At 37.1% G+C, this 27,164-nt stretch overlaps 1 protein-coding gene across 1 annotated transcript in view; it reads right to left on the minus strand.

The window, feature by feature from the left end:
* The window catches only part of SAMSN1 (SAM domain, SH3 domain and nuclear localization signals 1), a 131,806-nt gene that overhangs the window by 74,645 nt on the left and 29,997 nt on the right, over window positions 1-27,164 (minus strand). Inside the window, exons 6-8 of the mRNA XM_023630393.2 lie at window positions 23,644-23,726; window positions 7,554-7,680; window positions 5,996-6,348 (exon numbers count right to left, since the gene is read on the minus strand). Of these exons, the coding sequence (XP_023486161.1) occupies window positions 5,996-6,348; window positions 7,554-7,680; window positions 23,644-23,726 (563 nt within the window). The remainder of the gene's footprint in view (window positions 1-5,995; window positions 6,349-7,553; window positions 7,681-23,643; window positions 23,727-27,164) is intronic.

Raw genomic sequence — 27,164 nt, forward strand, 5'->3', positions numbered from 1 at the left:
ATCGTAGTGAAGTTTTATACCAAGAATTGTGATTATTTATTCTTCCCTTTTCCCTCTTGCTTTTAATAAGACCCCATAAACTCTCATAAATGTGAAATGGTAGATTGTTCATACCTCTCCCCCCACATACCTCTGTGCTCCCACATTCATAGACTAAGTCACTCAGGAAACACTTGACATGAATTTGCTAACAAGTGAATTAATGGAGGAATGAATAAATGAGTTGTTGCAGCATCTCCTGTTTTTCATATTCTTCTTGGGTAAATATCAATTGTCCTTCCATCAAACATTACACTGGCTATAATTTAAAACTTTTCATGTAAAATATTCATAATTAATTATTCTTGTTCATTTAGGCTCTTAAAAGTAGTTTTAGAATCTTGATTCTCAAGTTTATTAATTTCAGTGCAGAGTGTAGTAAGTATAGATATCTTTTGGTATTTTTGTATCACATTTTCCTATTTCCTTTTGAATTTATCAGTCTAGATTATCATTTACTCTGACTTCCTTTTCATAAGTTGCCCAAATCTATTCACTGAACTTTTTCTCTTTCGATACTATCACAATTCCAGTGTAAGCAGATGAAAATTTAAAGCTGTTCTAACAAATGGTTTTTGCTGTCAGAGTTGAACACAAAGATGTTAAACTAGAGGAAATTCTGCACTGATGGTTCATGGCATGCCTTCCTCTGGGTAGATATGTGAGCAGTCTTCTTAGCATGTCTTATTCACTGCACCAAAAAAATACCCCATCAATGGGACCACAAAGCCTTTTTTGTAGTAGTCTAAAATCACTAATGTACAAAGAAAATGATAATAGAATCCAGGAAATTAATTTTGCTGTTTTTCCTAACCATGTGCCTCCTCCTTCTCTTTTTACTGGTCCTCTCAATCCTCATTCCTTTTCATACATACATTTTTTTTCTTTAAAGTGTATTCATGGATTGTTACTTATCCATCTACACTCTTAAACTTCCATACTATTCATCAAATAGGTAGAGAAGAAAAGAAGGCCAAAATGAGCAAATAGTCTAAACACAGCTATGAAGATGGGAGAAGAATCACTGTATTTGGCAAAAGGTTGGTATCACTTTGCCTGTAGCTGAGTGTGTGTGTGAAAGAGACGTGTGGGGATCTAGTTAAAAGGTAGATTAGGTCAATAGGTCTGCATTTGACCCTGTGGGTGTCGGGGACACATTTAAAGTTTTGTGAAAGGAGCAATAACATTATTAGGATTGAGCTCCAGAATCATTAATCAGGTAGCATTTATCAGGTAGATCAGCAAAGCAATCTAGTGGATTAATCTGATAATGATGTATAATGTTGACTGATGGAGGTAGCCTAAGGTCAGACATTGGGAGAGGTTGCCATGGTTGAGAACAGAGACAAAGAAGAAGACAGACACAAATAGCTTACCCTGCTTTTCATCTCTCTCCCATAGATCAGTAGTTTTCTTGGGCAGTATTAAAACTTTCATACCACTTAGCAGTGGGGCTATACGTCCCAAGAGAATTTTCCCATGTCAATAATTAGAACACCCACTACTCCCCATTTGAATTGAAGATTAATTGTAAAATCTTTTGTTCCTCTATTTCTTGGTTAGCATTAGCACACATCCTGTTCCTCTCACTAAAACAGTTCCGTAAAGAGATTTTCCATTATCCACACTTTCTCTTTTGGCATAATTTTGATGGGTTCATGTAATACTCCAGCAAGACCTTCAATTTCCACTCTTCTCATCCTCTTCTTAGACTTTAAGATGCTTTAAGTAGAGCTTAGCTTATTTTCTCACCTTGAGATTCTGTATATAAACTTTACTCTTTCTCTGCTTATGATGCTATTTGGTTTTGTCATTATTAGCATTTTTTTAACCTACACTGCACTGAATTCTTCTGTACTTGAGTCTGGTTTTGCTCTTTCAGGCCTTTGATTTTCCTTTTTCCTGAAAGAGCTTTTATTAACACTTTTTAAACATATCACGCAATTTTTATAAGACAGATTTCAAAATATTTTAGACATTTGGAGGGAGAAATGGATATTTGCTCCGCTTTTTCAGGTCAAGATTACTGTCATGTATTAATATTATAAAAATAATTTGTTTATCCTTCCTATACATCTGAAAAATTCTTCCAGATTTTGAAAAATATGTTTGCTCTTATTATAATATTATATTAAAGGGTGGCCGCACCTCCTTTGCAACACAAGCTTTACTCTTTCTTGCCCTTATTTCCAACCAAGCCAATGGTTCACTTTCCTCTTTTTGTTAAGGTGTCTCAAGCTCTTAGCATACAGAGCTTCATAAGGACCCTTCAATCACTCTTCTTGTAAACTGATTCTAAACACTTGGCTTCAAATATTATTTTTGGTTACCTCACTATTACCTTTCTTAAGATGCATCTGAAATCCCCTCTCAACACCACTCATCTTGGATATTAGAAAAGACCCAGTCCCTTAAGTAGTTCTTCCTTTCACATTTCTCTTGTGGAGTATACACTTTCATACATCTGATCTCTTACCTTTTTCAACTTCTATCAATTCCATAATCACATATCTTTCCTCACTCCCCAGATCCCATAGAACTTACAAACAACTAGACTGCATGTTAAATATCTGCGTGCGTCTCGTTCTCCTCCTGTTGACTTCTATGAAGAGCCCTTCACGAATAATACATTTCCCTGTCTGAGTTCAGTTTGTTTATAGTATCTCAACTGAATAAAATTTTGCTTCTTTCTGATCCTAGCATGAGCCTCTAGATTCTTTGATTTTTGGTATAAATATTGCCTAATATTGACTGAGTACTGATACCATTTCTTTAATCTTCCCAATGGCTCTGCTTGGTAGATATCAATACCTTGTCTTACAAATGGGACATTTTCAGTAGGTACACAGGCATTCAGAGGAAAGGGGATGAGTAGGGTCTGAAACCAATGTGCAGAATTGGAATTAGTGGATTAAAGACAGTCAAGAGTTTGTTCAAGCTCATTCTGCTGGTGACCTCTGAGCTAGCACTAAACCCAGCTCTATCAGAACCAGCCTTGAGAGTGCAAGCTACAGTGGGCTTAGCAGGGAGTCATAGCCGGGCAAATGAGGACTTTCTGGAAGATAAGTCAGTTTCAGGCCACCTCAAAACTCTGATTTGATAATGGGATCAAAGACACTGGAATCTGCTATTGCTGAAATTTCTAAAGTCAAGGAGAAACTAGTGTCTTTGTGAATTGGTTTCATTTCCCCTGAAATGTGGACTTTAGGCCCAGCTCCAGCATATCTGCATACATTGATAGACTTTAAAAAATGCAGTCACACTTTTACCCTTTAAAATTGCAAAAGGTCACCTCTGACCACCTGTCATTGATAGTAAGTAACACTCATTTCAGAAGCACATCTTTTCCCTCAACACTATCTGCCTTCTTTACCTTCTATAGAATGAAAGTTAAAGTATAACCCAAATAATAACCCTGCAATTACTACAGAAAAAATACCAGCTATGCTAAAATGAAACTGGATATTTTTCACTTGTTATTACTATAGAATATATGTGTAGAATATAAAAATAATAATTTGCACTCATCCAACTTCTTTCACTCTATGTCTCAAATCCCTGAGTGAAAGTGGTCTCATTAAGTGGACCAAACCAATTTAACTCTAACATGTTCTTGAACCCTCTCTCGAAATCCACTGAGGTTTTCCCATCACTCATGCTGAACATTATCATCTAAAATTCTGGGCATTCTGCAGTTATGTTTGACCTTCCGCAGAAAAAACTCACTTACTTAATCATTTAGTTATGTACTAAAATAGACAAAACTACATAAGTAAAACTACATAAGTAAAAAAGAAAAACATTACTGTCGTATATATACCTAAAACTACACACACATTCACAAACACTCACATACACACAATAACTGAGTTTATGTATAAATGGAATCTCCTAAGAACCATTAGAAGAATGAGAAGAAATGTTTTATTTAGATCAATGGAAACAACGTCCACTGATTTCTAAAACTCCATTCAATTAGTCAGCAAATGTTACTCAAATATTTATTTTGTGCCCATAACATTTTAGGGGCTATAGAAGATACAAAGATAAATTACTTTTAGCAAATGAACAAATGCCCCACTAATTTCACTACAGGGTGGAATACAGGATGCTCCACGAAGACAGGGGCAGTGTAGACACTGCTTAGCTCTGTATCCTCAGGGTCTAATATTGTGAGTGGCACACAGTAGATGCCAATATGTGTTTGATGAACTTATAATGAAAGAATAATGCCCTTAAGTGATCTAGAAGTTCTTCTATCTGGCATGACCCAGGAAGGTTTTCTAGAGGACAAAGTATTTGATCTGAGTCCTAAGGGATGGGGTAAGTTTTAAAGGAGAGAATAACATACTAGGCACGTAAACACAAAGATGGAGGGGGAGGAAAGTGCAAGACAGTTATTAAGAATAGCAAATCTTTCAGTTGGGCAGTCCGGCATAGGAAACCTGTAAGGAAGAAGCAGTAGACAAAGCTGAAATGTTAGATTGAGGCCAGTGAGCTGAAATCCAGAAATGCCAAGTTAAGGAGTCCAGATTAAATTCTGAAAGGAAGCTCTGAATATTTGTGTTTGGATTCTTATATACCAGCTTTGCCACTTGCCAAGTAGTCATCATTCTTGATCTTGATCCTGAAGCTGTCAGGGAGAGTCTTCAGAAGTAGTTTCTAATTATATTACCAGCTGCTCTCTAAGAAACTGCTCCAAGAAGAAGCCTGAAAAATGCAGCAACCCCAGAAGAGAAGATGAAGACTAAGGAAGCGGGAAAGACATTCTTAAAAATAATTACTGTTGAACAGGTTCATCAGTTCCAAGTCTGCTACTAGACACCTGTACTACTTCATGTGGTACTTTGAACACAGATTACCTGAGCTCTAGTCTTCAAAGACCCAACTTAATACACAAATCTCAAAAGGTGAAAAGGACTCCAAGAGAGAAGAAGCCTCTTCAGAGATCTCTAATGCAGCATGAAATACAGCCTGTGTCTAATGAGAGACTGATTCTTAGACCAAAATGGTATAGAGTAGGGTTCCTGGATACAAGAGTTGTTCCATTCATTCACTACAAACCCAAACACACGAACTGTAGAGAAATAAAGGCACAACACATGCCTTAAGTAACTTACAATCCAGATGAAAAGAATAGTTCCTCAAGTCCTAGAATATTTGTGTTATTTAATTTTAGTTTCTCAATTACTTCATGAGTTTAATATTACTATTTCCATTTTACCAACTGAGAAATTAAGATTAAAAGGTTTCAGTAGTTTGCCCAAGCTAAACCAGTAGCAGAGCTTGGATCTAAACCCAAATTTGTCTAACTTCAGAGTCCATACTCTCTCTTGCACCAGTACAGCCTTAGGGCCTAGCTTAGTATATGGGAAGCAACATAAAGTATAAGCTAAAAACAGGATCCCTAGCAGAAGACTGTGTAGGTTCTAGATCTTGGCTTCACTTCTTTTCCACTAAATTTTTTGTGCCTTATTTTTCTCAATTATAAAACAAGGGGGAATTAGTATTAGACTAACACTCCCTACCTTATAGGGTTGTTGTCAGATTTAAATGAAATAACACATCCAAAGTCCTTAGGAGAATGGCAGGCCTAGAGAAAATGCTCACTTAAATTAGCTATGATGTGTTACTGAAACTTCATGGCAACAGCAATCATTTAGACACTTCAATGCACATTTTCTTGATCTGAATCAACATCCAAAGTCATCCTTCAATTAAAAGGAAATCCCTGGAAAATATTACGCAGTAGTTTATTTGAACACTAAGGAATATATGCAATAGCAACACGATAGCAGAAGTCACAAGAGCTGCACTGCTTTTTAGAAAGACTCCTCTAGCTCTGGTAACTTTCTGACTGATAAATTTGACTGCTTAGCTCTTTTGTTATCTGTTTATTTCCTGCCAGTACAAATACTCAGATAAGACGATACATTTCCGTAGTTTACAAACTTACCCACGAATGTGGGAGATCCATATCTGTACCAGAAGACTTGAGACGTGGGTGGTGAGTGCAGCGGAAACAGTTGTCCCAGGGGGCAACTTGGGCAATTTGGAAATCAACACATGTCCAGAGCGGGTTTTCTGGAAAAGGCTTCCAGCTGTTCCACATCGGAATTTCACCTTCATTATAGGATAACATTTCTGCCAAGCTGCATCCAGCTGAAGTGCTAGATCTAACCAGTGATGCAGAAATAGAATCTAATCTAATCTCCACTTCTTCCTTCCTCCTTGTGCCAACATTATTAACTTTCCTTTCTTGAGATTTGGCTAATTTCATACAGGAAATCAATGTTTCATCTTCATCTTCTGAAAGATAAAGAAATAAGTTAAGAAGTAAGTGTCTAATAGTTTGGCACATGTAGAAATTAAATTATACTTCCCTTTATATAACAGAAATGAATGAACACCACAGGATAAACCAAGAAGTGATTTAACTTCACAAAATAATTTACAATTGCATTTCTTTAAAGAGTCTTTTCTATATTAAATGATTTGTTTTATAAAAACAGATTTACGCCAAATTTTTTGAAGACATATAGAGATATATAATGATTAAAGTCAGTTTGACTGGAATAACTGGAAGCCACGTGCAAATGGTATACTGAAAGATATTTGAAAAAGCTACAAATTAAAAAAATTCCCCATATCTTATAAGCATAATATGGTGTCCTTCCATTTTTACATATTTATAATTTTTTGAAGGCACATGTATAAGAGAGCATCATAAGGAAGAAAATTAAATCTTTGCCTTATTTAAAAGAATGAAATCTCAGTGGATATGAGCTAAAATCCTATTGGTATTCTAAAATTTTCTATTTTCATATCAATCTGCAAAGAGATTTATGCATGCTGTGTGTCTCACAGGGGAATAGTTTAGAAAAGCAAGAACAAGACTGAGAAAACAAAAGTAAAAGGTATATCTTTAATACTATAAAGTTGATTAGTGAAACCTATATTTACTTGTGGTGAAGGGTCTGATGAAATTTCTAGTAATATATAAAACAGTTACAGAATATAGAAATATATATGACTCATAGTAAATTGCACCACATTATTGAATCTCTTTAAGTTCAAATGCTTAACTGGTGTAAACAAAAGATTATGATTTATAGGGACTTATTGTAAATAAGTAAATGAAAGTCAAAGTTCCATGTCACGACACGCCAATTTGCTGCACTCACATTAAAATTAAAGACTACTGTTTTCTGTGGCCAAGGAATGGGAAGAGTAGAGACTGCTGACCCTTATTCTCTTGCTGAGCTTCAGCCATAGCTTCCTCTCACTCTATCCCTGTGCCTAGTCCTGAGGGGAAGGAGGAATAGTGGAGTATAGGAATAAGAAGAAATTTAGGAATAGGGTGAAGATATTTGTTTTACAAATAATTTGGTAGTAAAGAAATAAAAGAATATTTAATGATTACTTTAAGGCGTTATCAAAATGGCTTTCATTGAGACATGAAACCGCAATACTTCCTCGAAAAATTTTTAGCAGCTCATTGAGTTCTTACTTACGGAGATTTATTAACGTGGGTTTCGTCTCATCCAGACTCGGCACCCTGGCTTTCTTGGTCCAAACCAGTTTCTGTAGTCTCTTTAATGTCCCCATGGATTCCACTGGGTCACCACCTGGTCTTATTGCCTAGCACAAACATAGCTCAAGGTAAAGACAAATTATTCTTCACCAAAGATTAAATATAAAATTTGTAAAGATGATAAAAGTGGGGAAATAATGAGACCTTAAAACCTGTAGCCTGTGACAATTTAAGCAATAACTCGAAAGCACATTACATTTTTGGGGTTCAAACTTGTAAAATATATTATAACTGCTCAGTCATACGGAATCAGGGCGCTTTTTATCAATTTTTTTTTACTTAAAAATGCAGCAAAATTGATTGAATTCAGAGTCATCTATAAATGACTTATTCCTGCTCAATGTGAAATAGTCCAAGGAACAAGGTCTTTAAAGCACAACATAAATGGAACAAGAGGTTTAAAGTTGCTACTTGCAAGTGTAGGAATAGACTGATGGTGCGCAAAATAAAAAGCAGAATTCAAATTTTTTTCACTTTCATTTTGGAAATTTCTGGTAAAACAGCACTTTATTTCAAGTATGAAATGTTTTCAAATAATATACTTTTCTTTAAACAGTCTCTTGCTTTCTAGAAGTTACACACTGAGCAAAATAAAACACAGCCACCACATTCTACATTATGTTTTAGTATATAAGTATCACTGGTTTACTACGGCAAAAAAAGTCAATAAAAGAATTAAAATTGCATTAATGACTCAAAGTTTCCTTGGAAGATACAGAAATATTTTCCGCTAGTTTAGTGTTGGCAAATTTGTATTTATATTGCTTTTACTTATTGTTTTAGGCTGTCTTACTCTTTAGGATTTCAACATATGTTGGAAATTAATACTTTATGTGCTAAGTTTTATACTAATTGGTAAAATGGTTGAATTCTGTTATAAACTAGATGTGAAGTAATACATAGCAAAATACTTCTTTTCCACCCAGAAAGTTCTGGACTTAGAAATATTTCTCCCTCTGCTTCTGCCTCATTCTTTCTATTTGAACAGTTGATAAATGACATTTAAATAGATACTGCAATTTTCAAAAGGTGAATGATTTGCATCCTCATTAATGTTTGAATGAGACATATTTATAATAGTGCTTTCCAATCCTTTGAGAGAGGCTATAAGCCCAAAGAAATGTCTGGAAGAAAAGGATCTCTGGCATGCAAACATTTCCAATCATTATATTCAGCTCTTATTCTTGGTCTATAAGAATGACTTTGAGCAACCAGTATAAACTTGATGCTCTGTCTCTGCATAATAGCACCTAAGTAGGAAATGTGACGTTTTGTCAGCGCAAGCCATACCCATTTGCCTTAAATAAATGGGAAAATATTGAAATCATTTTTATCTTTCAGAGAAGACTATGATGAGATTTTTTTAGATATGCAAATCTCCACTCTCTTTCCAAAGGTCATGCTTAGCTCAACACAATTTCTATTGCTATTTATTTCTGTATTATTTTCTCCAGTACTCCTTTTCGGTACTTTCTGAATTACTCAATTTTACAGGCCCCTTACAACTCAGGAAGAGTCATTTTTCTAATCTTTAGCCCCTTCCAGAAAAAATAAGCTGACATTGCACAATCATTGGGCATGATATTTTTCTTTGGTGTGCTTTCTTTCTTACGGCAGTCTCCTCCTGTTACAGGGAAAGCTTAATTGCTCCATTGAAACATTGGCATCAAAAATAGCCTTCTCTCTCCCCCTTCTTTATGAAAAAAACTTATGCTCGATTTGGGGAAAGGTGTTATATACCAGGGTAACTGAACTTATTAATGATTTCCCCTAGGAGGAACAGAAGCATTTGTACAGTGTCTAAATTCAGATGAGTGAGCTCTCATGGCCCAGAAGTGTTAAACAAACTGACCCCTCATTATTTTGTTCAAACTCTGTTATAGCCTTTTTAAAGCACAGTATCGTTAACTTTCCTATCTTTAGCCACTCACTCATCTTTGAGTTAAAAGAGATCAGTCTACTGCATTTTATTCATGTTTTAATTCCATTTGCCGAGGATAGTACATGGCTTAATAAATGTTTGCTGAATGAATACACTCTTGATTTCACACAATATTTTATCCATCAAATGGATTATCCTAGTAAATTTTTTATACTAGACTGGCAACTTTCTAATAGGAAAGTACTTCTGGAAAACCTTCTCTTGCTTTTAGGTAGTATATACCTGCAGGATGAAAGTTAAAATTAATACTATTATAAGAGATATAGAATCATTAAAATTATCTATTAAAAAGAAATCCTGTAGAATATTTTCAAAATAATAATATTACCTGCTATAATCCTCTAATGTGTTACCTGTATATTTGCACAGAGTTTGTTTAAAATTTATAATAATGTGCCTTTTAATTTTGAGATATTTTCTAAGAAGACTGACTCATAAATAAAACTTACCATTCAACCAAACAACAAACATTCATTAGGTACCTACTATATGCCAAGCACTGTCACATGGTCTGAGGATATGACATTGAGCAAGTAAGAGGAGATCCCTGCTTTCACAGTCTACATTCTAGAAGGAGGTGACATACCGTAAACATAACGTAACCTAAACAAGTACATACCCAAGAGAATGTGACGTAAGATGTGCTGTGCTAAGAATAGACAGAGTGACTGAGTGGGGACAGGGGATGGGGTTACTAATTTACACTGGGTGATCAGGAGGGGCTTCACTGAAGATACTGAAACTGCGACCTGAATGACAAGAAGAAACCAGACATTTGGAGATGGTTTTGGATTCCGTGGATACGTCAGGCAGGACATTTCAACTAAGACTTGAATGACAGAAAAAGAGTCAGCCAGGCAAACAGCAGAAGGGAAAGAATTCCTGGAAGAGGATACAGCTTGTGCAAAGGTTCTAAAGCTGGAACTCCTGGAAGAATTAGCCCATGCCCAAGGAGGAGAAAGAAGGGAAGAGTATCACGAGATGAGGCCTTCAAGGATGCTTTTGTAGAACAGGTTGAATAATACGCATTTTATTCTAATCATGGGAGTGACACAATTTGGTTTACATTTTTATTTCTCTTCCCTCTCTAATGAATTTTGATCATTTTACTTCTAAAAGGACTTTCCCAATAGCACAAAAACGTGCTCTGATCTCATCCATCTTTAATTCACCATCTTTTATTTACCACTCTTTCTCCTCCCTCTCCCAGGCTTCTCAAAGATGTTAACTGTGTACGCTTCCTTTAAGTCCTTTAATTTCCCATCCTTTCAACTCACCTCAGGTACTCATCAATCAGCTTTTGTCTCTACTATTCCTTTTAAATTGCATTTGTGGTCCAATGAACCATTCTCAAACTCCACTACTATCTGACATTCAGCAACACTGATCATGATGACTTTAAGGAAATACCTTGTTTTCTCGGCTTCTTTCACGCCATTTTCCCTGGTTTTCCTTTTAACCTTTTCTGGCTATTCTTCTTTATCTCCTATATGCTGACACTTCCTTTTCTCTCAAAATTAAATGCTTAAATTCCTTTAGAACTAGCTCTGGGCCCTCATCTAATACCACCATCATTATTTTCTCATCACACACACACACACACAGCTTTTAATATCACTTATATGCTGATGATTCCTAGTTTATTTCTCCAGGGCTTTCTTTAGAGCTTCAGACTCACACATCCAATTGTCTATTTTAAATGACTTAGAAGCATGATCAAGACTGACCTCTAGACCCCCAAATATGATCCTCATCTGGTCTTCTTCAACTCAATGAACGCCATCTTCATCCACCCCACTGCACATTGCGTAAATCAGATGATCACTTTTGCACTTACCTCTCCTTTGTTTATTTATATTTATTCCATTGCTGAGTTTGGCCTATTCTCCAAAATGTGTCTTGAATCGTTTCTTTTTCCCCATTTCCATTGTTACCACTCTAGTTTAATTTTCTCTCATTGAAACTATTGCCAAGTCTCTAATTGGTGTTCTTTTCACTTTTGCACTCGTTCAGTTCATTCACAATACAATGTTCGAGTTCCCTTTGAAAGATGAAATCTGACAATATTACTGTCTTGCTTAAATTACTACAGAATTTCCCAGTGTTCTTTAAATAGCATCCAAATACTTAACTAGGTCTGTAAGGGCTACGTCTCCAGGCTCCACTTGGGCTCACAGGCAGAACTTTGGGTTCCAGTCTCTGGAGCTCTTTCCTTTCTCGGTGTCTTTGTGTGTGCTGCTCCCACTGTCTGGAATGCTTGTTCTCATTCTCCTGACCTGGTTAATTCCTACTCACTCTTGGAGCATTGGCCTAAATGTCATTTTTTCAGAGACATCTTTCCTGACTCCAAAATCCAAATTAGGTCCCTATTCTTTTACCTTCTTGTCTTTCACCGCAATTTCAAACATTGCATCATTGGTTAAATGGTTTTTCCCCAGTAGACACTAAGCTGAAGCAAGTCAGGAACCACACCCGTCCGTATAGTTACCATACAATATCCTTAGTATCTATAACGTTGTTGATATTTGGTACTCCACATGAATTAGTTGAAATGATGATAAGAAATGAATAAAGGAATAAATGGATGAAGACTTGATTTTGTAAAATCTATTGTTTTGAAATGTAATGATACAAAACAACATGATTAGAAACCGACAAATGAGAGAAGAAAATTATTGCATTTAGTTTACTTATTTTTTATCCATTAAGATGGTAATTATATGTAAATATAAATTAAATATTTTTCATATGTATATTTTAGTATGTATCCACTATATCTTTCATATATATTGTGCATATATAAATGTGCATATCTTTTAGCTCACTTTGGTCACATTCCTTAATGTAAAATTCTGTTAGAAGTGTTGGATTAAATACATCTCACTTTCTGACACTTTGCTTGACTATTAGGATGACAGAATAATTTTTAGAAAATAGCATTAATGAAATTATTGAACTGGATTAGTCTTACAATCATATTTTATGAGCTGGAGTGGAACTTACTGGACATCTAGTCTACCAGCCTATTTAAAAAATGAGAAAATCCAGAGAAGCTAAGTGGCTTATCCAAGGAAAGATAATTCATTAATAACAGAGCTAGGATGAGAATCAAGTATTTTGACTTTTAATCCAATGTCCTTTTTTAGGAGCAAGCATAATTATTAGTTATCTAGTATTGAGAGCCAAATTAAGCCAAGTAAATTCAGGGTTTGGATTTGTAAATTAAATGTGGCTCTCTATTATAGAGGAAAAGCATCAGATACACATGCTCAGATTTACAGGCCTCTCTTCTTTTATTTATGTGTGTGTATATATATATTTTTTTACATAAATATATCTTCCGTTTTATATATACATATATTTTGCCAGAAGGGAATTTAAATCTCTTCCAATTTATCTCTTCCTTTCACACAGGAGAAATTAAGGCTTATGGAGACTAACTAAATCCTGATCACCTAACCGAGTCAGCAACTTGAATCAACTTGAAAGTAACATGATAGATCTTGAAGGAAGTAAAGTAACTTCCTTTGTTCTCTTTTTGTTCTTAATTTCCGATTTGGAAAAGTTTTCCTTTCTTGTGACATTTTTAACAAGAATTCACATAGAGAAAGCCTGATCACCTGAGGTCTATTTCACACAATTTCTTCAGCAGAGGAAAGAGAAATTCTTTTTACTAATATTTTGGTTTCTTTTTCTAAAAAAGCCGTAATGAATACCCTGAAGTGAAACTTCAGGTAGTTTCATGTGTTTTGCATTGACAATTTCTCAGCTTTCTAGTCTTATGACTTTTTGTTTAGTTACTAAAAATGTACCACTTCTTAGGGCTTCAGAATGATTTTTTTTTAATGCTCACAATACACTATTAAGTGAAAAATCAGAATATAAATTTGTGTAAAAAGTGTGTTTATACTTTTTACTACTTTATACTACTCTAAGTGACTTTATTTGCTTCTTTATATACTGTGCATTTTCCAAGTTTTCTACAATGAAGATACATTACTTCAATAATTGGGAGAAATTCCATAATTTAAAAAATGTACTTAGAATCCAAGTTTTTGTAATCCAATATGTCCTGCCAAGCCGGACAGAAGTACCCAGTTTTTCTACCATGAATTTTTTCCCAGCCACTTAAAGGTACCTAGGGACTGGATAGAACGATGAAAGCCATTTTCATGGTAAAAACAAAAACAAAAATAAAGAATTCACTTTAAATGGAGAGATCATTAAAACTCCAAAGCTATACCTCCATTCTCTTTTATATATAAGTGACTATTCTGTATTTATGACCTAAAACATACTCTAAAAAGATAACTTGTGAGGTCACAATGATCGATTAACATTTAGTAACTCAATGAACAGTAATAAAACCAAGAGGATTATGAACCAGAATCAATCAATGCAAACACATGAAAACAAGTTTCACTTTAGAGGTTTATTTTATTGCTTTCTTGGAACTACAACTAACTAAAAAGACAATTTAAAAATAATTCATTTATGCAAATAAAATATTGATTGAAGAAATAATTGATGGAAAAATTGCCATGTTGATATTAGATATTCTTATATATTATAATTACAAAGTTTTCTTCTTCAGTGATAGCAACTGAAATTAAACTAAGACTGGACCTGCGCTTAAAATAGGTCTGGGTATAATAAAAACAGTCACTGAATGAAGGAAGGAATAAAATAGAATATATTCTCCTAGAAGGCTTATGAGATAGTTATTTATTCATTCAAAACACATTTACTGAGCACCTAATCTGAGGGAGATGCAAAGGAGAACAAGTCATTTTGTCTGCCTTGTGATGCTCATTGCTTAATATGAGCCACTGAAAAAAACAGTCACCTGTTTCTGTGCCTGTCCCCTCCACTAGAGCTCTTTGGGGTTTCAGAGCTGTTTTACACATCTCAAACCTGGTCTCTAATATGCTCAATAAATATATGTGAACTGAACAGCTGGTCAAAAATACATCTGGAGGAAAAGGTTAATGTGTGTCATCTAAGAAGTACAAATAAAATGTGATGGTCATTCACAGGAGAGAAAGACTACATTAGGCAATGTGGAGAAAGGAAATCCTAGAGGATTAGCAAGCAGTGTAATTTAGCATGTCTAACAAAGCCCTTTATGCAACAGTCTTATCCCGCCATACAAATACAAATCACCCACTCAAGTCCTAATACAGGTTTCTAGCTCCTTCTCCTTCTCTCAAGCAGATTTTGCGGTACACAATTCTGATCTTGCAAGAATGTGCTACACAGCCTCTATGTTCCACGGTACAAGGAAGTTGCGACTTCGTGACCATCTCTTCCCACTTCTGTATAGGGAGCCAAGACTGCTCTTTGTTAATTGAACCATACAGGTTGGGGTCTGTCTCTTAATGTGGAGACACTGCCAAGCCAGCTGGAAGTTACCAGGATTACACAAGTCAGAGATGCAAATGGGGTTATGCTGGTTCAAGGGGAAAGGCTGCAGAAGCGACATCTTTCTTACTTCCTATGTAATATCCACTGCTCTGAAATTTTAAAGAAGTTTCTAGAACCACTCATGAGACTATTTCTCTTTTTGGGTACACTTCTTAGCTGACCAAAAAATGTGGACAATAGGAAATTTAAGAGCCAGTATACAAATTAATTAATTTTTATTAAGCCCCTATTGGATTCCTAGCAATACAAGGAGCCATGGGTATAGGAAATTACCTGGAAAAGAATACAATCCTTGTATCTAAGAGTTAGAATTTAATACACATGAGAAATAAAGAAAAAATATCAGGAAAATCTGGTTTAATAGACTCAGCCCTGGTCTGCAGATAAGTGACTGCTCTGCTTAGCGTGACTAGCTTCGTGAACCTGAGCAAGCCACTTCACTTCTCCACACTTCCATAAAGTGAAGAGTTGGATCATGGAATTCATTGTTCCTTAATTAAGTTTAAGGACATTAGGCTAGATAAGTATCTCCTTTTGTTACTTTACATACACTCTTGGACCTCAAAAGAGTATCAAGGAAAAAGTGGGAATGAGCTACTGTTAATCACAGGTTACAAGAGTTTGAAGAAGCCTTTGTAATCATCTAGTCCAATAACTTACTTTAAAAATGAAGAAAGTGAGGCACAGAAATGTGAATTTAGTGATCTAAGAGCACAGTCAGCAGTAGCTCAAGGTCTCTTGAGCCAATTCTCTTGCTTCTGTTTCTAATTACATTATTTGCTAGTCCTCCCAGATGCATAGCTTTATGTTCATCTGGACGTCCTTTTGGTATTCATTGAGATCCAGTTGTTTTTTTCCCAGAGCTCTTTGATATTTAACTAGTTATCAAAAACTGAAAAGGCATGGGAAACAGCAAGGGCAGAGTGCAGTCATTTTTCAGGGAACGGAAGTAATATTTAAGCAGCACCCTTCCCTCACCTCTTCTGACCTAGCACAGCTATCATCCCTTAGGCAGAAAACTACTGTTGAGAAGAAAACTCTTGTAGAAACTTAGATGTTAACATGTTAATTATATTTGGGAAAAGAGGGCTGTGAGAATACAGATATCCTGAACCTATTATATTCATGCCTACCTAAAGAAACATGATTCGTTGAAGGTAATTATTTGTCATAGAATCTGCAAGTTTTTATTACATTTTGGGAAACAATAATCAAATAGAGTTGTTTAATTTAGCTCGCAGTGTTCCCAAAAGCTATTGTGGAAAAAGAACTGTAAAGTAGGCTTATGGTTTATTTAAGTCCGTAATACTGTAAGACTTGCTAATGTACGTGATTGTCCTGGAAATTTTCCAGACCTTCTAGAACATGTCCTTTCCATGACCCTCTGTTTAGAAACAACTCAACAAGGAAAGAAGGGTGGTTGATGTGATCTGAGGATTTTAATACCATAAGAAAGAGTTGACACACCAAGAAAATATGCTTTTTAACACCATGAAATTTTACATATCAGGAGAAACTGCTAAATTTTACAGAAAAAATTTTACACAGAAATTCCTCCTTGTTTGAAGGGAATGCTTTATGCTTGTCTTAGGTCAGGACACTTCTCAATAAGGACAAGTCTTTTTATGTTCTCTAGAAACACTTTCATGTAGCAGCTGAAAACAAATATGATAAAGAACTATAGAAAACAATGCTTATGGTATTAAAATTATTGGGAAAGAGATAGAAAAACCACTTGAATATAGGATTATCTAGGGAGAAATTTCCTACCATTTCACTGGCAGTAGGCTTAACATGTCTTTGACAGTAAGATGCACTCCAACATTCAAAGGTCACCCCTTAGCATTAGAAAAGGAAAAGGTGAAGACTGATGTCAACAGTCTTACAAAAACAAAAACAAACGAAACTCTACAGAGCTACCAAAATAATTGGGAAATGATCCGTTTTCTTAATTATAATAATCAAATTATCAAAGTATACTCATTAATGTTTCATCAGTGGCTTCATCTTCACATATATCAAAGATGAATATGTATGTGCCTGTACATATATATAGAGAATACACATATTATATATATAGTGGATTCACTCCCCAGCCCTTACTTAGTTCAGTCCCAACACATGGTCCAAAACCCAGAAGAAGTTGGTGGACAGAGAGTTAGAGTCCGGAAAATGGTTTATGAAGCACTCTCTTCCTTCTTCCCTAGTGTTCTTCATTACTGGGTACATAATGAGCATCCATTTTTGAAACTCTGACAGAATTTAAACTCAAACCAAATATACATTTGGAGTTGGGTAATATCCGGAGTCGCAAAATAGGATATCTTTTATTATGTTTGGTACCTGTCAATGTAAGCTCCTTACTGTTAACTTCCACTTCTTTTGGAAAACTCGTGTACCTGGTACTTCAAGACTGCAACAATAGGCATTTGCTGGAGTGTATAACAGAGAATAGAAGAGAATTTCAAATTTTATTTTAGGGGAAAGCCTACAACGGTATTAAGAGGAGGTTAGAGAGAGAACATGAATGCTCATTGAACATCTTCTGGGAGTAGTATAATATGCTGCTTCATTTAATTTTTTTTTTTTTTCCTGAGGAGGAGTCACCCTGGGCTAACATCTGTTGCCAATCCTCCTCTTTCTTTGCTTGAGGAAGATTAGCCCTGAGCTAACATCCCTGCCAAGCCTCCTCTATTTTTTCTATGTGAAACACTTCTACAGCATGGCTGGTGAGTGGAGGGGGTTCACACGCGGGATCTGAACCCACGAACCCGGGGCCGCCGAAGCAGAGTGTGGAACCACTTGGCCACGGGGCCGACCCTCATTTAATATTTATAACAATCATAAGAAGTTTTTCTTATCACCATTTTACACAGAAGGAAATCGAAACACAGAGAGTTTAAGCAACAAGTTTGAAGTCAAGAGTTATGACTTACATAAAGGTAAAGCAAGAAGTCTCACAAGTTCTAGCCAACGACCAAGTAGTATAAACTGACAGAGTAGCTGAAACGAGTGAAGGTAGTACTGAGTGACTGGGCTTTATGTTGTATGTGGGTTTTTAAAAGACTAGGCCCACATTTTCAGGTTTGCGTCACATTGTAAAGGTGACAATTAGTACTTGGTGCTTGGTACAGTATAAGTTACCAGATTGTGTTTACCAGCCATTTTTTGAATATATAATTCCTTTTAAAAATGAGAATAATGCTAAGGAATACCCAAGTAATTCCTATCAGTCTTTTAAGGTGATCAACAGGGGAAAATACCTACTTGTATTTGGAGTTATAATTAAGCTAGAGAATATAGTTCATTCATAAAATTCATTTGTTAGAATTAGGCATTTCCTTTTCTATGAATAAACTAAAAGTTCAAATGGAAGGTTGCTTAACTCCTTTTCCTTGTTTTAAAAGGGAATAAAGAAAGACAGAGATACACAGTATAACTTTGGACACTGAAATGAATAGATCTAGTCTGATTTTAATTTTATTTCCCCAGAGACAAAGATGTAGATTTCACACCAACATTCAATGTTCCTTTAACACCAACTAAAGTCACTCTTTAAAGTCTTCTGTTAAAAAAAAAAAAAAGATTACATTTTCCATTTAGCTAACAAATAGAGCCCTATATTCTTTCTATATGTAAAATGAGTTATAGTCTTGCTCTTAGGATGTAGTAAAACTCCTCCACCTATAACCTCAAAATACTACTAGGTAGCTCCGGTGGTTTTAAAATAGATCCACAAATTGTTTTATACTACTGTCTTCAAAAGGCAGTCATAATGCCCCTCCCATTAGTATGAGCTGGATTTAATCACCTGCTTCTATCAAATAGAATAAGGTGGAAGCGATGATGTATGACTTCTGAGACTCGATCTTAAAAGGCATTATAGATTCCTCCTTATTCTGTGTCTTGGATCACTCACTCTGCGGGAAGCCAAATGCCATGTTACAGGGACACTCAAGCAACTCCATGGCAAGGCCAACACGGTGAGGGACTGACGCCTCCAACCAGCCCTCAGCAAGGAGCTGAGGCCTGCCGCCTGTGCCACGAGGGGGGGTTTGGAAGCAATTCCTTCAGCCACTGGTAGCCTTCAGATGACATTTGGATTGCAAACTCATAGGAGACCCTGAGCTAGAATCCCCAGCTAGTCCATTCCCAAACTCCCAACTTGCAGAATCTGTGAGATAATAAATGTTTGTTGTTTCAAGCCCCTAAATTTTGGGCCAATCTGTTATGCAGCAATAGATAACTAATATAGTAGCTAAAGTTACATAATGGATAAGAAAGTATCCGAAAATAAGAACCGAGCACAACCTCATTAGTTCATCTTTATATTATCACTCCATACGTCAAGACTATATTATGTTGACACTTGCGGGTACTACTTAAACAGTCTGTCATTTTGGCCTCTTTTTTCCCCCGCCTTACAGATTGTTCAGATCCTTTTTAGAACCACCCAAAATGTGTCTGATGAAACCTAGTGAGAGATCTGCCCTCCTTCTTGTTAACAGATCCAGATCACAGCATAACCTTAAAGTTCTTTTCCAGTCACCTAGTGTGGTAACCTCAGTCAAACTCACAGAAAAGTAGTCCCACTGTGACACAGTCTACACACCTTTCCCAACCACAGTGTGCTGCACTGGATACAGTGTTATGTCTGTATATAGCCAATGGGCTGTACACAGCCCGTGGTTTATCAGTTATTAATCCAATCTTCATCTTAATGACTAAATGACTAACTCTCAATTCTAGGTGCTGCGTATACTGCATAAGAACTGAAGGAGGTTAGTGCAGGCTGCACAGTCACAGCCAAATCTAGACACAATTTGATCTAGCAATTAGAGTTCAGCATTAGCAAAAGCGACAGTTTTAAAAATAAAGTCTATCAGTTAGGAACACACTCAGCTTTGAGGAACAGAATGCCCAGCAACAGTGGCTTAAACAAGGATGGGGCTCCAGTTCCCATACAGTAAGGCCAGACCCAGGCAGTCCAGTGCTGCTGCAGCTGTTCAGAATGTGATGCATTTGCCTGCTCCTCCATTCTTAACATGTGCCTTTTGCCCTTATGGTGGGAAGATAGCTGCTATCATGTCCAGACACCAGGTATCATGTCCCAGCTCCAGGCAGGGAGAAGGGCTAAGGACAAAGCTTTGCTTTTGTTTCCCCAGAAAAGAAAGCCCTTTCCAGGCATTTCTGGCTACATCTCATTGACCAGAATTGGATCCCATCTCCAACCCAACTACAGGAGAAGCTGAGAATTCAAATACGTAACCTTACGGTCTGCGCAGAAAAGGACATCAAGAAAGAAATTGAAATGGGTGTGGAGTGATCTAACCCTTAGCACTTTGATATCTGTCACAGAAGGCAGCCTAAGGTTTATGTATATGTATATGTATATGTACACACACACACATTTTTTTTAAATCAATTTACTCAGCAGTACTTTGCCACTAAAGCAGTGCAGGGAGAAAATGCTTTGGTGCAGTCCTGGGTGGGGGTGCTTGACAGTGCTTAATATCACCAGCACTGAAAGTAATAAATGTTATCCCTCTTTTCTATCATGAATATGAATGACGCTCTGAAGGCTGAATGCAACCTAAGAATTTACGTGAGAAATGAGGCATGAAACATTTTTGAAAATATATTAGCCCAAAGTCTGTATTACTGCATATTTTATACCCTTTTCAATATGCTACAAAAGGTTTGAGCCATCAACTGAATGCCGCCAGAAAAGAACAAACAAGAACAAGGATACAAAAATAAATGCTGGGAGTCAAGTTCTCCCAAAACGTTCTTTATGATCGGTATAATGATCACAGCAGCAGGCAGTCTGCTTTGCTCCAAACTCTCTCCATCAGCACTTCTGCAAGACTGGTTCTCCAGCAAGTTTACCCCAGGCCAAGTAGTCAGAAATATTCATGGAGCAGTCAGTATTGCAGAAAGCATTCCATAACCATCCTCCCCTGCCCTTGACACTTGGTTCCTCGTACCTTCTATGCCTGAGATCTTTCCTCTCATTTTGAGAATATGAAGAAAACATGTCTGGGTGAGTGTTTTCTGATTGGGGATTCAGTTAATGTTTAAATCTTTTATTCTGAATGATTTTTATCCAACATAATATATTTTGTATGCATGGTCATATGATAATTATAACTATTAATATGTTTTACATCCTATAAGCTTTATCCCATGTTAATGATATTTAGTAAAATGGCCAAAATATGAAAATATTTACTCTGTTAAGATATAATTCATTATTTTAATCCTTTCTACTTTTACAGAGTTTTAAAAAGTTCTATAATGAATGTATATCATTCCTGTAGTTTGGAACAGAAATCAACTTCAGTTTTTCCAGAAGGCTGTAGTCTTCCCAGACTAGACCTGAGCCAAGTTTGGGCTTGCGAAGTGAAAACGCATGGGGCATCAGGTCTGTAGACCCATCAGCTGTTTGGATCCCAGAGAGTCTCAAGGTTCATGTACTGAGCATCCTCTGGAAACTCATAGAAATACCTATTCTTAGAGCCCAGACATGATAATTCACTTGGATGGGGCGGGGGGGCTCAGAAGTCTGCATTGTTAACAAATACTCCAAGTGATTCTGATACAGGAGGTCCCTGGGCCACACTTGAAGAAACGTTGCTCTAAGTCATTTGCTCATTTGATGAGAGGCCACAGTCCGTACCGACGTCCATTCTTATGGACTCCAACGACAAGTGAGTCTCCCCATTCACGCTAATGAATGGTTCTCTCTCTGTCCCATCTTTCAAAATGTAAATTGCTCCTACTTTTCCTCAGTCACAAGGAGTTTATAGATTAATATTTGCATAGCACTTCTTAACACTTCATAATATTTCATTACATGGAAGTATTCTGTCATAGAGAAAAAATGTTTCTTAATTAGTTAAGTGCAATTGAATGCCTACTATGAATAAGACCAGAGATATTAAAGATAGATAAGACCATCTCCTTCTCCCAAATGAAGATTTCTAGATTAGATGCCCCTGCTTATCTGTCACTGGGTATGAACTCCCTCAACGCATCTGTAGTGATAAATTGCATAGTACAATTGAATGGTTACCATTTTAGAAGGATCATTTCTTGGTCAATTAAAATGTCCAGAAAGATTGGTGTTAAAGTGAAGATATTTTATTTAACCCCTTTCTTCTAAGAACTTTCTACATCATTTTCTTCTTTCTAAGAGATGGTTCTATTTTTCTACTAAAAACCTAAAGAAGGATTTCTCTTGGCACAATGCACTCTGGGGAGCTCTTACTGTAAACCAGCCGTTATTTTTTCCTGGCTATCAGACAACGTTTCACTTAGATACTATATCTGAGGTCTCATCTAAATTTAGGAGAACGAAACTGCACATTTTAGAGACAATCTGCCAGCTGTGCTTGTGAAAGTGTCACTAAGCCCTTGAAAGAGTAAGAGGAGGAGGAAGGGGAGCGAGAAGAGAAGAGAAGAGCTTCAATGACAACAACAATTGAGGGTTTCTAATCAGCTCCTAAATGCCAGCCGTGAAGCTAAGTGCTTTCACGAAGCATCTCAATTAATCCTCAAGACAGTCATGAGATACAGGTTCTTTACAGACTGATTTTACTGATGATGAACACTGAGGCAGAGAGATTAATTAAATTGCTCAAAGTCTTATAGCTACTAAGGGCCAAACCAGGATTCAAAGGGAGCTCTGTCTGTTTTCAGAACTGGCAACCATGAGCTGCAGGGGGACCCCGCTGGGAGCCAGGCGCTCAGGCACTGTGCAGCGTGTGCAGCCGGCCTCGGGAGCACAGTTCTCTCACTCCCACAGCATCGGAAGAGCCAGCAGAAACCGTGGCTGGTCCAAAGTTATGGCCCACTGTCTAATTCATCGGAGGGCCTCCGACAGCCTCAGAAATCAGGCTGGATTTAGGAATGCGAGCTCCCTGTCCTCACCAAATCAGCCCCTCACAATTCATATGCTATATACCCTCTGCCTATTGATCAATCTACTGCGCCGAGGAAGGTCAGTTCTAAATTTTCTAATAAAACTATCAGAATGATTAAAGAGAACCCATAGCTGTCAGAAAAATATCAAAATTCAGTATGATGCCTGAGTCGGCCCTATTGACACATACATTATTTTTTTTACAGGGTGAATAGCAACTATCTGACTGTTAATATGTTATTATTATTAGAGAGGCCCAAGGTTCAGACATTCTTAATTGCTTGAACTCCTGGGCTAATTAATGCAGTTTTAAAAGGGATATGTCAGGAATCACACTATATGTCTTTACATCAAATATAAAAACACAAGGCACGTGCCCCACGCTGAAGGTTGCCAGACAGTTCTAAGCGTTTAGCACAGGTCTTGTCAGAGAAAACCCCAGTATATTAATTTAACAGGCTCAGAGTTACTTACCAAAAGGCTGTAGAGCATGATGTTTTGCATAATCAAAATGGTGTATTCACTCAAGTCATCATTTGATTTTTTTCATTTATATTCCAATTCACAGGGGCATAAGCATATCAATTACAAAACAACCTACAATAACTAAATACAAAACAGCTACAAGGCCGTCTAAGTATTGTACACGACACCTAGCGCCACACAGAGCTCAAGGACAAAATGATCTTCACAAACGTAAATGTTGATTGTTCACTTCACCTGGTGGGAAATGCCCTGTAGTCTCTTTCCTTGAAGAGTTTGTATGTTATTACTCAGAAGAAAATCATCATCTTCACTTACATCTATGAAAAGAGAGAAACATTATATATAGATTATCAGAAATTACAAGATTTAAGAAGTTTATGTGCAATTTAGTACTCATTATATTTTTCTTTATTCTATTAAGACTCTATATTGACTAGATCATAAATGTTTACTTTCTTTTTTTTTTTTTTTGAGGAAGATTAGCCCTGAGCTAACATCTGTTGCCAATCCTCCTCTTTTTGCTGAAGAAGACTGGCTCTGAGCTAACATCCATGCCCATCTTCCTCTACTGTATACATGGGATGCCTACCACAGCATGGCTTGCCAAGCAGTGCCATGTCCACACCCGGGATCCGAACTTGAGAACCCTGGGCTGCCAAAGTGGAATATGCGCACTTAACTGCTGTGCCATGGGGCCAGCCCCAAATGTTTACTTTCTTAAAGATATGTTATTCTTACAAGAAACAGATCAAAATAAAATAGAAATTTAACAAATAAAAATGAAGAATGCCACTGACCAAGTGTGTACCTGCACAAGCCACGGAACCTCTCTGGGCCTCAGTTTCCCTGTTGGTAATAAAAGAGTCACATGTAGATACTAAAGCCACTTCTAACTCCAGAATGCATGATTCCATAAAGTTATCACCTCACCCGTTTCTGTGAAACTAAGCTTTCCTCCCCTGGCATTTTGAGCTTCATTAGTTTATGTCTTCTCCACATGAATTATTTATGTTGAAATTGTTCTCTGCATGCTTTAGTAAAAGCTTTGGAATGGGGCATCCATTTGCTTGCAGCTAAATGAAACCTTTTCAAAAGGTAGTACTATTTCCCTTTCAGGTCCTGTAAGAGGGGCTCCATTTATTTAAACCTGACAAGCACACTGAGCTAAAGGAGGGCTGGACTTTATGGACTACTGGATCCAAGGCCCTCAGTCTATGGCGGAGGAGACTGAGATACACAGAAATCACCTGGCCACCCGGCCCGTTATTTTTCCTTTCACCTTCACTCCTGTTTATTTGCAATCATTGCTGCAATTTTCCACCATTTCTCATTCTCACTTTCTGCGGGGAGGAAGGGGCCTCAGTCTCAGAGCTATTCACTGCTCAGTCACAGAGGTATTTACATCAATAACTTCATATTTAAAATCAGAGTAACCACACTATAGGATTCCAGAAAATACTTAAACTTTAAAAAGAGCTGGGTTTGTGAGCCGGCTCTTTGAAGCAAGATCTTCTATCACGGCATCAGGATGCTAGAAGTAGAATTTTGCAGTTTTAGTTTTTTGTGTGTTTTTTTAGTTTCTGTATTTAGGAAACAAATTTCTTTATTCTGTTCTTTATTCCTTTCCATCTCTTCCCCTTTTTGATCCTTTAACTTGAAGTTTGGAGCACTCCCTCTATAATTATTCTTCTCGGGACAGGAAAAGAACAGTAAAGTGGTCCCCTGTACTCTAGAATCTGGAAGCAGCTGAGGAATATGCACAAGGCATTTATATCACTTACATAACAAGGTAAGACAGTAAAATGAGTGATTCACCCAAAGCGATGGGGAGAGATCACCATGACCTAGAGTGCTTGTGGAAGAGGCGGGGCCCCAATGGAAGCTCAAAGAATGGACATCGTTTGAAAAGGTGGAAGGAAAGGAAAAGTTACAAATATAGTGGCAACGCTGTGAACACTAGCCTATAGTGTGGAATGAATGGAACATGCTGAATTAAGTGTAGAGATTGAGACTGGTCAAGCAACAGGCAAATCAGAATATATCATAGGAGGAGGTTGGGCTGGAAGGGTAAGTGAGGTCAAATTTTAATGGGCCTTGAGTGCCAAGTGGAGGAAGTTGGACATACTCACAGACCAGTATTGCAAATAAAAATATTTACAGGAGTCAAACAAGTAACTTAACTAAATGAGGTGAATTTTGTCAAGGAGACAATGGTATGTCGGTGGTAAGCTGTAGGGCCGCCATTGCTAAAGGGCAGCCATTACTCTCAACTCTCTCAGAATTCGAGCCCAGGATTGTCCATTTCCCTCATGTTTTTCAAGACAGTATAAATACATGGATTTTAAAATTTCCTGACTTTTAAATTACTGTATGCCCCAAACAAGCTTTTCCTCAGAATAAATTTACAGAGCTACTAGTTTGTGGTCTGCTGTAGAAAATGGAAGACCTTTGAGGGTTTTGGACTAACAAAGGGAAACCAGGAAAATGGCATTTTATGCAGAGTGAAAGATGACACGTTTAGAGCCCTATTACATTAGAGCCGGAGCAGCTGTCTCAGAGGAAGTGCTTTTTACATCTTGTTTTCTTTATCTTCCAAACTGGACCAAACTACCAACATTCCAAGAAGTCAGTAAGGACAAGAATACCCTCTTTGTAAGCACTGATAAAACTGGACTTTGCTGATGACCAAATTGCTAACCAATCAATGAAGTACAAGTCTAGCCTTCTGCCTGATGACTGAATCTCAAGCCACAAGCAATGAAGTACAAACCTGGCCCTACCTCATCTAGCACCAAGGCACTCTTCAACACAATTCACCTCATCCTCTCTTTTCCCCATAAAATCCTTGAACTCCTCTCCTAGAATTGGAACACATTTTGGGTCTCTACCTGAATCTGTGTCTCCAGAATTGCAATTCTAATTGCCCAAATAAATATCTGCTGTTTAAATTGTAGAGGATTTTCCTCAGTGGGCAGAAGATTGCCCATTTGTTTTGTGGTCTTATACATTTTTATTTATTTGTAATCTCCCAAATATTACCCTATAGGAACATTTATCAAGACAAAAGCAATTTTGTCCTAAGTAGCAACAAAGTCACCATAGCTGAATTAGGCAATATGCAGTTGTATTTTCCAAAGATGACTGCAAAAATCTCTCTCATACCACATATTCTGCAATGTGACCTTGGCACTCCTCCATCAAGAAATGGCGTTCAATTCTCTTCTTGAATTGAGCTGGCCTTAGCGAGTCACTTGTCACAGTAGAATGCAGTGGAAATGATGTTCTGTGACCTCCAAGGATAGGTCAGAAGAAGTCTTGCAGTTTCTACCTTGATCTTTTGGGATGCTCACTCTCCAGACACTTCCTCGTGTGATGTGTGAAGCTCCCTCTCAGGTCCCTCCCTCTTGAAACCCAGCCCTTAGCCTGGGAGAAGCTTAAGTCACATGAAGAGGCCACATATTGGTTTTCCAGTTGACAATCCCAGCCTTCAAGTTATCCCAGAACAGGTACCAGATGTACCTGTAAGTGAAGAAGCCCTTAGATGATTCCAGCCACCAGGCATTTAAGTCCTCCCCAGACATTCTAGTCTTCTCCGAGGAAGTCTCAGACATCACAAAGCACTGCTCATACTGAATTCCTGACCCACAAAATCCATGAGCTTAATAAAATGTTGTTTGATGTCATTAAGTTTTGAGGCGATCTGTTTGCAGCAATACATTAACAGAACATGCATAAACTACACAAGTGGGTCACAA

This window comes from Equus caballus, chromosome 26 (assembly GCF_041296265.1).
Source record: "Equus caballus isolate H_3958 breed thoroughbred chromosome 26, TB-T2T, whole genome shotgun sequence".
NCBI classification, from domain to species: domain Eukaryota; kingdom Metazoa; phylum Chordata; class Mammalia; order Perissodactyla; family Equidae; genus Equus; species Equus caballus.